This window comes from Eretmochelys imbricata, chromosome 1 (genome assembly GCF_965152235.1).
Source record: "Eretmochelys imbricata isolate rEreImb1 chromosome 1, rEreImb1.hap1, whole genome shotgun sequence".
Lineage (NCBI taxonomy): Eukaryota > Metazoa > Chordata > Testudines > Cheloniidae > Eretmochelys > Eretmochelys imbricata.
Window position 1 is genome coordinate 240918052 of NC_135572.1, and position 13940 is coordinate 240931991.

Sequence of the window (13940 nt, forward strand, 5' to 3'; positions counted from 1 at the left end):
TTTCTATATTTTCAAATATTGATTTCAGTTACAACACAGAATACAAAATGTACAGTGCTTGCGTTATATTTATTTTTTATTACAAGTATTTGCACTGTTAAAAAAAAAAAGAAATAGTATTTTTCAGTTCACCTCGTACAAGCACTGTAGTGCAGTCTCTTTGTCGTGAAAGTACAACTTACAAATGTAGATTTTTTTTTTTTTTTGGTCACATAACTGCACTCAAAAACAAAACAATGTAAACCTTCAGAGTCTACAAGTCCACTCAGTCCTACTTCTTGTTCAGCCAATCGCTAAGACAAACAAGTTTGTTTACATTTGCAGGAGATAATGCAGCCCTCTTCTTGTTTACAATGTCACCTGAAAGTGAGAAGAGGCGTTCTCATGGCACTGTTGTAGCCAGCGTCACAAGACATTTATGTGCCAGATGTGCTAAAGATTCATATGTCCCTTCATGCTTCAAGCACCATTCAAGTGGACATGCATCCATGCTGATGACAGGTTCTTCTTGATAACAATCCAAACCAGTGCAGACTGACACATGTTCATTTTCATTATCTGAGTCAGATGCCACCAACAGAAGGTTGATTTTCTTTTTGCGTGGTTTAGGTTCTGTAGTTTCTGCATTGAAGTGTTGCTCTTTTACGACTTTTGAAAACATACTCCGCACCACGTCCCTCTCAGATTATAGAAGACACTTCAGGTTCTTAAACTTTGGGTTGAGTGCTGTAGGTATCTTTAGAAATCTCACATTGATACCTTTTCGTTTTGTCAGAACTGCGGTGAAAGTGTTCTTAAAATGAACATCATGTGCTGGGTCATCATCCAAGACTGCTATAACATGAAATATATGCAGAATGCGGGTAAAACTGAGCAGGGAACGTACCCCCAAGGAGTTCAGTCACAAATTTAATTAACGCATTATTTTTTTAACAAGCATCATCAGCATGGAAGCATGTCCTCTGGAATGGTGGCCGAAGCGTGAAGGGGCATACGGATGTTTCGCACATCTGGCACATAAATGTCTTGTGACGCTGGCTACAACAGTGCCATGAGAACGCCTGTTCTCACTTTCAGGTGACATTGTAAACAAGAAGCGGGCTGCATTATCTCCTGCAAATGTAAACAAACTTGTTTGTCTTAGCGATTGGCTGAACAAGAAGTAGGACTGAGTGGACTTGTAGACTCTGAAGGTTTACATTGTTTTGTTTTTGAGTGCAGTTATGTGACCAAAAAAAAAAAAATCTACATTTGTAAGTTGCACTTTCACGACAAAGAGATTGCACTACAGTGCTTGTATGAGGTGAATTGAAAAATACTATTTCTTTTGTTTATCATTTTTACTGTGCAAATATTTATAATAAAAAATAATGTACACTTTGATTTCAGTTACAAGACAGAATACAATCTATATGAAAATGTAGAAAAACATCAAAAATATTTAATAAATTTCAATTGGTATTCTATTGTTTAACAGTGGATTAATCACAATTTATTTTTTTGAGTTAATCGCATGAGTTAACTGCGATTAATTGACTGCTCTAATTTTTTCCACTTAAAAATTGTACGAGAATCCAGCCTCTAAGGCATATTGCTATAGCATACAAGGGGTGGGTCTGCCTTTAGTTATTCTGAAATGATGCCCAGAATTAAGTAAAGCTGTTCATTTTGAAAGCTGTAAAGTCTTCAACTAACACTTTATTTTAGTGTTCTGGAGATACTGTATCAACGTTTGAGAGGACCCTTGCATTATAAAGTGTTATTTCTCCAAGCACTTGGAACATCTTGAGAAAATTACTCATTGGGCTGAAACTTTCGTGCTTGGCAGGGCTCCAAGTGTACATACCAACATGCACATGTGGCGCACCACAGGTGTGCAAGAAAGCAGTATGAAGACAGAGGAATGCAGCTGCATTTGTCTGTTTGAATGTGGGAGCCAATATGAGTCTCACCACTAAAAGGAAAAGGAGTACTTGTGGCACCTTAGAGACTAACCAATTTATTTGAGCATAAGCTTTCGTGAGCTACAGCTCACTTCATCGGCTTTTTTTAATGGAAAATTGTAAGAACGCTGTCAATTACTGTTTTAAAATTAATGTCAGCTGTTACTGGTAACACCTAAACTCTTCGTTTTGATTAGCGTACGTCACTTGTGCTGGCTCTTTATTCTTTTTTGCACTTTGCTCATCTTAGAAAATGAAATAGCTTAGTAGTCGGTTTCCTCGTAACTTACGCATTTGCACAATGGTGTAAAAGGTGGCTTGCAAAAACTACAGGGGAATTCAGACAAATGTGTTTTCAGTTTAAAAATTCATGAAAACCTTTCTATCAATGCTTATTGTAGCAAGTTTAACTAAGGTAAAATGGACTTTTTTAGGGGGTGGGGGTAACTGAAGACATAAATGTAATGGCATAAATAGCAATACAAGATTCTCTATACATTCGTATTATGGCTTCTGTGGGCCCATGACTTCAAATTTCTTGCCTCTCTTTTTCATTTAAAATTGCAGTGACCTTGCACTAAGTTGTTCTGTATTCTTGATAACATCTTGTTTCCAATCGCTTCTCCATTTGTTGTGCAGATTTTTTCCTAAAACTAGGCCTGTCACCTGAGAATTTAAGTTTTACTTTTCAAACACAGTTCTTACATTTCCCTGAGAAGTTGGATCTAATGAATTGAACCTTACTTATAAAGTTAGTCGTTACAAATTTCAGCAAAACATCTTGCCAGAATTTGCTGATTTGTCAGACAAAGCATTCCATGTAACCCTGTTGATTTTGGTGAAAGTCCACTGGAAACCTGTCTGCCTGGTTTTCAGCCAGCTCGCCTACCCAACTTCCACCGGGTGCACTACTTCGGAGCCAGGGCAGCCTGCTGAGCAGACTACCCTGGCAATGGGGCTCCCAATAGACCTGGACAGAAAACTGTAATTCTTTTTTCATGGAGAATTCTGAAAATTTTTGGTGGTTCTTAAAGTGCTTATCAATGTATATTCCACCGTTGGTACACATTTACTCCAAGCACTTGTTTATTGTTTGTCATCCATGTCAGTTGAGGTCGCACCTATGTCTTGAGTGTCCTCATCCATCCCATTTTGACCCTCTAGTTGCATATTCTCTATTCTGTCTATTGATCAAAACAGCCTTTAGTAGCAATAATATCTGCTAGGAGGGTGTCAAGTTCCTCCCCCACTCTGAACTCTAGGGTACAGATGTGGGGACCTGCATGAAAACCTCCTAAGCTTACTTTCACTAGCTTAGGTTAAAACTTCCCCAAGGTACAAATTAATTTTATCCTTTGTCCCTGGATCTCCACTGCCACCACCAAACTCTAACTGGGTTTACTGGGAAAAGTAGTTTGGCCACGTCTTTCCCCCCAAAATCCTCCCAACCTTTGCACCCCACTTCCTGGGAAAGGTTTGGTAAAAATCCTCACCAATTTGCATAGGTGACCACAGACCCAAACCCTTGGATCTGAGAACAATGAAAAAACATTGTTTTCTTACAAGAAGACTTTTAATAGAAATAGAAGTAAATAGAAGTAAAGGAATCACCTCTGTAAAATCAGGATGGTAGATACCTTACAGGGTAATTCGATTCAAAACATAGAGAATCCCTCTAGGCAAAACCTTAAGTTACAAAAAAGACACACAGACAGAAATAGTCATTCTATTCCGCACAGTTCTTTTCTCAGCCATTTAAAGAAATCATAATCTAACACATACCTAGCTAGATTACTTACTAAAAGTTCTAAGACTCCATTCCTGTTCTATCCCCGGCAAAAGCAGCGTACTGACAGACACAGACCCTTTGTTTCTCTCCCTTCTCCCAGCTTTTGAAAGTATCTTGTCGTCTCATTGGTCATTTTGGTCAGGTGCCAGCGAGGTTACCTTTAGCTTCTTAACCCTTTACAGGTGAGAGGATTTTCCTCTGGCCAGGAGGGATTTTAAAGGGGTTTACCCTTCCCTTTATATTTATGACAGAGGGTGAGGAAGATACAAGCACTCTCAGTAGGACCTCCATGCACAGAATTTCATAAAGACAGGATGACCTTGATATCTCACCCAAAGTTCTTGCTAGATGTAGCCACTGACCTCTGTCACAGTCAGGTAATACTTATGCCTGTTTTCTTTCCCAAGCCACATTCCAGCAAAAGGGAGCTAAGCATCACATTTTCTATGTACTTTGGGCACCTGCCTTCTACTTTGACAGGACCTGAGCCATTTTTGATATCCTCTAGATAGGATGAAAGATCAGGCACAAAGACTTTATTAGATTTCTACCTACATTAAATATGGCTATGATTTAACCAACAAAGACCCTCCATTGAGTGTTACAGCGCATTCAACAAGAGTTCAAGCAGCTTCTGAAGCTCTTTGATGTGTGTTCCAGTACTGGAGATGTAGGACGGTACTTGCGATTCAGTACGTATGTTCACCGAACATCACTGCATAATAGCAGCATTGAGCTCTGATGCTCACTCTTGCATGGCTGTCTCTCGGTCATTGTTCAGGTCGACTCCTATCACCCACCACTTGTGATCTAGGTTGCTGCTTGAGTTAACAGCAGCGGAATATAATGTGGACAAGCACTTGAATGAATGGTTGTCCCTATGTATTTTGTGACCTGCCCTCCTTCCCTGCTAATCGAATCCTAAAACACAAGCATTCTGCATTGGTTGGGGCCATCCCTCAGGTGGGAGGCTTAAGGACACTGAAGGCACAGGTACGGACCCAACAGAGACATTGCTGACCAAAACAATCTGAACTGGGGTACGTGCACACCAAATGTGGAATGTATACGGACAACCCCTTACAGTAACTGCGGTCCTTTTAGATGTAAAAAGAAAAGGAGTACTTGTGGCACCTTAGAGACTAACCAATTTATCATGCTCAAATAAATTGGTTAGTCTCTAAGGTGCCACAAGTACTCCTTTTCTTTTTGCGAATACAGACTAACACGGCTGTTACTCTGAAACCTTTTAGATGTACGTAACAGGGCTTTTTTGTCCTGACATAGAACAAAACCAAATTTTGAAATCTTAAAATCCTCCTCAAAATGGAATTACTGTTCTCTGCCTAGCTCTGTTTATTTGTTAGAAAAACTCCAATAAAATGTCTGAAATCCTGTTTTGTTGAGGGGGAGGATCGTGTTGCTGAACAGATCTCAAAGCAGTTGCTTATCTGAAAACTCATATTACAGACCTACTTTGATGTATGTAGCATTTCTTAGTTCTAGTGTCTTTCTCCTCTCTCTCTCCTTATGGCTTGTTAGTCAGAAAATATCTTGAAATGCCCTTTTAAAACAAAATATGCATCTTTCCAGAGTACTTAGTTTTCCACATCTGTGTTTTTTAAAGATTGTTTAAAATGTACAGACTAGCAAATATCTTTGTTATAACAGTTGTTTCTGTTCAACCTGAGTCAATAATTCATTTAAAAAATCCACAGGGATTAAGGGTGATCCATTAAGTAGAAAAACTTCCACCCCTCTTTCCCATTTTTCTGAAGCACATACAAATGGGCAAATATAGAATCATTGATTGGTTACGTATTATTTTTACATTGCAGCTGTTCACAGATGGAATCACCAACAAGCTTATTGGTTGCTATGTGGGTGATGCAATGGATGATGTGGTTTTAGTTAGAATCTATGGAAACAAGACCGAGTTGTTAGTAGATCGAGATGAGGAAGTGAAAAGTTTCCGGGTGTTGCAGGCCCATGGCTGTGCGCCACAACTCTACTGTACTTTCAGTAATGGTCTGTGCTACGAGTTCATGCAGGGAGAAGCACTGGATCCAGAGCACGTCTGCAACCCAGATATATTCAGGTAAACATCTTCAAAACTATTTAAAACTCTAGAGTGCATTTTGGGAAACGAATGTCTAGGGCCCTACCACATTCATGGCCATGAAAAATGTGTCACGGACGGTGAAATCTGGTCTCCCACCATGAAATCTGGTCTTGTGTGCTTTTACCCTATGCTATACAGATTTCACGGGGGAGACCAGCATTTCTCAAATTGGGGGTCCTGACCCAAAAGAGAGTTGTAGGGGGGCCACAAGGTTATTTTAGAGAGGTCATGGTATTGCCACCCTTACTTCTGCACTGCCTTCAGAGCTGGGTGCCCGGAGAGCGGTGGCTGTTGATCTGGGCACCCAACTCTGAAGATAGCGCCCTGCCAACAGCAGTGCAGAAATAAGGATGGCAATACCATACCATGCCACCCTTACTTCTGCATTGCACTGGTGATGGCGGCTCTGCCTTCAGAGCTGGGCTCCTGGCCAGCAGTTGCCGCTTTCCAGCTGCTCAGCTCTGAAAGCAGAACCGCCACCAACAGTAGCACAGAAGTAAGGGTAGCAGTACCGCAACCCCCCTCACCCCCTTACAATAACCTTGCGACCCCCCCACAATTCCTTTTTGGGTCAGGATCCCTACAATTACAACACCATGCAATTTCAGATTTAAATAGCTGAAATCCATTACATTTATGATTTTTAAAATCCTGTGACCGTGAATTTGGTCGGGCCCTACCTATGCATAGGAAAGTTGTCAATGTGGAGCATGCTGTTGATAACCATACACAGAAGAACTTACAGAGGTGACTTACTGTGTACACATTTTATTATCCAAATTCTCTTCTGTGCAACAAGCTAGTGTTCTCCCTCCACGTAGCCATGATACCTCACTGTTTCCCCTCCAGTTTGGAAGGATCGGACTTGGGTCTTGTAGGTAGTCTGCTCCCTCCTCCTCCAGCAGGCCACAGGGCACCATTTTAGAAGTAAGGAAGTGCAGATGAGCTTTTTCTGCCAGTGCTTAACTCTTTCTAGCCATCTCCCTTGTCTCCCACATGCCCTTGCTCCTCTCAGTTATAAAGCATATATGTTTTGGGGAAACAAACTTTTTGAAGGAAATTGTGTGACCTGTATACTCCCTGATGAAATTTTAAATTTCAAGTAAAAGGTCACCAATAAGACAAATATAAAAAAAGGGATTTAAATGTCAAAAAGCAATAATTAACTACCAAATGCTTTTTGGCAATCTGCTTGTAACCAGTTCAAAAGAAAGAATGTAGTAGTACAGTAACCTTTATATCTTACAGACTCATAGCCAGGCAGCTTGCTAAAATCCATGCTATTCATGCACACAATGGATGGATCCCCAAATCTAACTTGTGGCTGAAGATGGGGAAATATTTCTCACTCATACCTACAGAATTTACAGATGAGGAAGTAAATAAACGGTAAGTGTTTACTTTTTTAATAACTTATTTAATTGTCTCAGTTTTCGTCACATACCTTATTAACCAGCTGAGGGGGAAAACATAACCGGAGTTTTTTTAGACACCCCATTCCCCCGACTCCATATCAATTTCCTTGTAAATGCTACTAAGAAGCAGAATAAAGTGATGGGTTTGCCCATCCTTTCTAATTTTTTGGCCACATTCTTCCTCCAAATCTGCTCTTTCTTTTCCACTTGAAAAGTGTATGCATTACTAGTCTTGTGTTCTCCTCCCACAACTAGGACTATAGTATCGTATTGTCAGAGAGTCAGGTTGTTCTTAAAGCAGTCACCTTTGGAAAAGTAATAGGAATTCTTGCCTTCCTTCGATCATTTGTTGCCGTGACTTCACTACAAGAGTGAGCAGTGAAATCTGCACTAAGATGGCTCACTCAATTATCTGTTGAAATAATGGGAATACAGCAAATAACCGATCAAGTGCACTAATGTATAAATTTCTATATATAATGCCTTTATTATTAACACTATGCTCAGAAAAGAAACTTTTAAATTTTTTTGAACCCCAAAAGGTTCTTAAGTGATGTTCCAAGTCCTCAAATCCTTCAGGAAGAGATGGCCTGGATGAAGGAGAGACTGTCAAATCTAGGATCCCCAGTGGTGCTTTGCCACAATGACCTGTTGTGTAAGAATATTATCTACAACGAGAAACAAGGTAGGTATTGAACACAGCAGTAAGTAGTGTTTCATTCCATACCTGTGTTGTATTTATATTCTGTGGCAGTTGTCTTAGGGTGGGTGTAGAATTATAATTCAAATTCATTTAATCATTTATGACTTTTTACTAATGGTAGTAAGTAAAGTAAATTTGCTGCTTGAAATCAAAGTTCAATGTAATGGTAGCAGTATTTTTATAAATATATGAACTGTCTTAGCAGCTATAACCATAATTTTAATTCTGAAATGTTTTTAGCATGTGGAAAAAAATCTTTATATTCTTATTTTCACTGTAATGATTTAGTCTGTAAAAATAGATTTCAAAGATCAAATTGTCTTTTTGTCTTTGTAATTTAATAGAAATCTCATATACATTTAGAAAAGGTTATCAGTCATTCAACAACCTTAGGAGATAATGTCTCCAGGTTACGTTGTATTATCGATATATTATTCTGATTTGTCAGATACATTGGTGCCAAGGAGGAGTTCCCAGGGTGTAGTATCATAATGATACTTATGCTACTTTCAATGGCTCAGTTTATATCCTGAATATGAGGTACATAGGCATCTTAATGTTGAAGATATTTTTGTAAATATTATTTTTTAATTCAGAGGTAGGCAGTAGGTTTATCTTGGAAATGGCAAATCAAATCTTTGTTCATTATTTTCAGATGTTGTAAATATTTGAACTCTTGAAAGAAATCCTTGTATTTAAAAACAAAACAAAACCAAAAATCTAGGACTATCAAAAGTTCTCATAGAAAATCTTAATTCCTTTTAAGGTTTGGTTGTTTAGTGGTTTGAGGTTCGGTTACTAAATGATACATTCAACAGGCAAACATGGTGAACCAACAGTAAATTTGGGACATTGAAAACAGGGATATTATGGTGCAGAAAAATGCTTTATCGAGACTAGTACCTCAATTTTCCACATCCCCCTCCCAAATCCCCAGATGTCTGTGAACTGAACTGAAAGTAACAAGTTAATTTTGTAGAAGCATGTTGGTGGTTGTAGGGAAGCTTACAATTGAGATAGTGAAGACTTTCTCTTTATTGAGAAGTATTTAATTTCAGATTTGTCTGAGTAATTTAATATTATCTTGTAACTTATCACTTGAATGACAATTAGCTTACCACTAAAGCCAACATATTTGTTTGAAGTCATTAAAATGAATGTGAACAGCATTTAAGGTGTTCTCTATCAGACATTCAGCAGTAATTGAGGCCTCACGTCTTAGTTTATGTGCCTTACAACTTGCATACAATTTGATACAAAACAAATATTGAAGTTGCTTCTGATTTGAAAAGTGGCTGTGTACATCATTTCTACATCAACTGTGCTCCTTCGACATGTACAAATAAAAAGAGCTCTTTTAGCTGCAATCCATAGATATGCAACCTCTCCTCTGAGTTAAGTCTTTCCTTCTTGCACATAAATACTAGTGCTATATGTTCTGCAGGCCAAAGTAGCCATCAATGACACCTTTGCAGCACCATCACTTTCCAGTTTATGCTCTTGCATGCCCATGCAGTTCTATTAATTTTAATGGGTTTGCACAGTTCTAACTATTGAGTAGGAGTTAGTAAGCAATTCTGTTGATGTTTTTGAAAGGGGAAAAAACTTCAGTTGTTGACTCTGCAGTGCTACTAGGAATTAAAAAGGGGGTAAAAAATTATTTTTGTCACTAAAGTCAACAGATCTTGTTCTGAATACACAGATCAGACCTACTGAGAAAGGATGCTATTTTTAGTCACTTTTCATAATAGAACCATGTTTTAGTGTAAAGTGCTTTAACAAAAACAATAATTCAGTTAAATGTTCACTATCACGGTTGATAAGCTTGACATTCCCACTTTGAAAACAAATGCTATATGCTTCTCTTTTTTATAAACAGAGTGGAGGAAAAAAACAATGCCAGCAGTGCATCACTTATGAGCAAACCTACAATAACCAGTGTGTGAGTGTTTAGTGTTCGGGGACAAGGTGGGGCGGAGGGAGGAATCTGAATGTAAAGCACTTAGGCTTAGAGCTGGTTGTAAATAATTGAATGGGAAACGATTTGAAAGTATATGCCATAGCAAGACTGTGTCCATTAAAGCTTACATGCTTGAATATTGCAGCACATCATGTACGTTGTTGTAAGAACTCTGCAATACCGAGATACAACAGGTACTATTCTTATAGTAACCAAACCTCAATGCCATCTGAAAAATGAGTTTTTGTATATTGTGAAAGCTGTGTATTTTGTACTGTACACTTTTACAGTGCAAAATTTTATAAACCCATGTTACATAGTACAGTCTTAGAAGGAGGAACTTCATCTTTATTTTTGAAGTGGAAACTCAGCTTTAACTTTAACTGCAAATAAACATGAATCATATCAAGTATGTTCAGCCAAATCAAGATCCTTTAAAAAAAAATACTCTTAAAAAATTAAGTATCAGCTTCCAATTAATTCTTCTTTGAAGCTGCTTTAATAAGAGCACAAAGAACAATCTTAAAGATGCAGTTCACTTTCTGGAGTTGTTACTGGCCTAAATATAGGAAGCTAGCTAAAAGTTCTGATTATGCAGCAGTATTCGTATCTGTTCTTTCAATCTTGCCTTGATCTGCTCTCTAAAGAGGCTGGGTCTTAACCAGCACAAACAGAATCCATAATTCACCATTGGTGTTTGTAGCACTTTCATCAGCATGTTGTCTAGTCATGCTTAGGCCAAGTGTAATCAACATACGGTTTAAAAAACCACAGGTAGTCAGTTTACACTAGTGCTCTCAGAGTAGACTGGCCCACCATTGTTTATCTCAGAGATAGGTAAACTTTTTGGACTGAGAACTGCATCGGCTTTCTGAAATTTTATGGAGGCCTGGTTAGGGGAGGCTGTGCCTCCCCAAACAGCCAAGCGTGGCCCGGCTCCCACCCCATATCCAAACCCCTCCCGCTTCTCACCCACGTGACGGTCCCCCAGGGATTCCTGCCCCATCCAACCCCCCTGTCCCCTGACGACCCCCCCAGGATTCCTTCCCCATCCACTCTCCTGTGCTCCCTGTCCTCTGGTTGCCCCCCCACCACCGCATCCAACCCCACTCTCCTTCCTGACTGCCCCCCTGAGAACCCTGTCCTCATTCAACAGCAGGGGAGGGACTGGGGGCTAGCTTCCCAGGCCAGGACCTCAGGGGCCGGGCAGGCGGGCCCCGTGGGCCGAATGTGGTCCACAGGCCATAGTTTGCCCACCTCTGGTTTATCCCAACTTTTTAACTCCACTCTTTCAAAGACTATACTTAATTTCCAGTTTACACAGAGTTTTAAAACTTGCTAGACATTAAAAAAAGATTGACATATATACATACAGAAAAAACATACTTTGTCACCGATGGCTTTAAGAATTCTTAAACCTGAACATCTAACCCTCTTTCCAAAGAGAGACTGAAATAAATGTGGAACTCTAGAATGGTTAAATGGAGTGCATCACTCATTTGATGGATTGAATTTGTTCACACTGTGGCTCAGAGAAATTTGCCTCTTGCTGCTTTGTTAACGTCTGCTTTAATCGCTCCGGATATGAAAATTTTCAGTAGTGATACCTTACATAACAGATTTATAATTGCCTAGAAGACTTGTTCTCTGAAAGAAATAGCTCACAGTTTCACTTCATTTCTTGCCCTTGAATATATCTTGATGTGTGAACTATGGTTTTAAATTTAAGTAACTGACAGTTGGAAGGCATTTATTTATAGCCCTTTTGTCCTGATGCTCTTGCCCTTTTTTTTTTTTTTTGTAATAAAATTTGAGCAGGAGTTTCCAAAGTCTCTTCTGGACTCTCCCAGTATGCTCAGATACCTTATTACTAATGCTTGTCTGCATCAGATTTCTTTCCAACACTTCTAGAATATCTTCAGTTACTCCTCACTTTTCTTAATCGTGGCAAATATTTTTTTAAAATAGCTTAACATTAGGCACCTACATAAGCGGCTTGACTTTTGAAAAGTGCTGACCACTTAACAGATTCCATTGATGGTTGTTACTCAGCACTTCTAGAAATCAGGTCACTGTAACTAGGTGCCCGAGTTAAGTGTTCTACTTAAAAAAAAAAACCAAAACCACTTTGGGTGAACATATTTTAGTGTGTGTCCCGGAGATGGTATCTGTTCTGTGGTGCTGGTTTTGTAGTGACGCTCTCATCACAACAAGGTGATACACCCTGCTACATTCAGCTTTGTTTAGTTCAGGCTTTCTCAAACCTTTTCGTTGTACCGCTCGCTCTTAGTAAAGAGATTATCTAGCAGGCCACTTCCATTCACATTTACTATCACAAGTCATCTCTTCTCCTGTTCATGATTACACAATATTCATACAGCAGTGGCTTATAACAGGGGAGTAGAAAAGTTTGTTGAACTATCTATAGTGCAATAAAGAGCTGCTAGAAAAAGGAGCGTCATCATTTCTTGACTGTCAGCTCTTTGAAGACTGTCAGCAAATCCCCTGTGAATCACCCAACCTCTGATTTCAGTTAATAAAAACAATTTTATATGCATGAAACATAAAATGACATGCACATTGCAGATCATACATTCATTTTTATATGAACAGTGAAATAGTGTGTAGCCTGATACAATACATCTAATTGCCTTTCGGATATAGAGTGTTGGAGATTTTGAGAGTTTAACTACTGTATGCTTCAATTTGAAATATCTTCTATCTGGATGAACTCCACAGTGGACAATAGTACACAATTAGGGTATAACACTTTAATAGGTTGTACAATCCACAAGTGTACTTCATGTATTGGATTTCTGTTTTAGGGAGAAGTTTTTAGTAATAGTCAGCATTGCCCTAGCTGTTCCTACTGAAGTCAACGGGAGTAGACTTAGACATTTTACAAATCCCAATCTAAAAGATTTATACACTGCTAGTAGCTCAGAGTTCATCATACTGGAAACTAGTTGCTCCTCTGGATGAATTCATCTTTACTAATTCTTAGAGTGTATTCCTATAATTTTAAACATAAATTAATCTAAAGAGTACAATGATAACATAATACAAGTCAGTTCACTTTCTCTTTATCACCTGCCTTATTTTAGAGCAAAATGTTATAATAAAAATTAATGAAGTGATTCTGTCTGTCCATACTTTCTTGACACAGAATTGAAGGGAACTGTGCATCTTTAACCTTAATATTTGTTGCAAAAATTAAATTTAAGGTTGAGTTCCACTGTAGAATGGGTCTGAAAAAGGAGAGCAGTAAAATGCAGAACTTTTCTTTTTAAAGTTTTGTGTCATTTCAAATGTGAGTGTGCCAAATTTTCTTCATCTGCTACAGATTAGGTATGCCATTGTTGCTGCCATGTGGCGGCGTGCACCGTGCTACTTAAACGCACTGACTGGAGGTTTATCGCATCAATTGTTCACGTGCACCTCCCCCAAAGGAGAGCACAGAGCCTGGTAACAGCCTCATCTGTATCTTGTTAGCTTCATATTCTTATTTTATAAACCGTTAACTATAACTGGCAATAACATTTTTAAATAAAGGCTAGCTATAATCAAAATAATGGCACTGCAGTCTGAGATAAAATTTGAATTAAAAACACTTTTTAAAGTATGTCTTAAGTTGATATTTCGCAAGCAGGCTTTTTACCTGCCATTTTTTTCTGCTTTATATGCAAATCCTGAATACAAGAAAGTTTAAATGATTGGAATTTGTACTGGCTAGTTCAATCATATGACAAAACAAATATTAACCAGGGTTGGGCTGTGCATTTTTATTGGTTTATATTTAACAGATGAGCTTTAGAGGTTATATGTGCTTAAATCTACAGCACTATTAAGGAACCAGCAAGAAACATGTTATTTATTTCATGGACTTGTCACCCTGAAAACTCCAATTAAGCTGTGACTTTGCTATGAGATCTTGGACTGCAGCCCTTGTAAAATCAATTTCCAGTGCTTTCAATAGTTTTAACAGCTTTTAAGTCATGAGAACTTCTT

At 38.6% G+C, this 13940-nt stretch overlaps 1 protein-coding gene across 1 annotated transcript in view; it reads left to right on the top strand.

Annotated features, from left to right (window-relative positions):
• The window catches only part of ETNK1 (ethanolamine kinase 1), a 59946-nt gene that overhangs the window by 25572 nt on the left and 20434 nt on the right, over window positions 1-13940 (top strand). The window contains exons 2-4 of the mRNA XM_077826510.1: window positions 5571-5830; window positions 7103-7243; window positions 7812-7954. Coding sequence (XP_077682636.1) covers window positions 5571-5830; window positions 7103-7243; window positions 7812-7954 — 544 coding nt within the window. The remainder of the gene's footprint in view (window positions 1-5570; window positions 5831-7102; window positions 7244-7811; window positions 7955-13940) is intronic.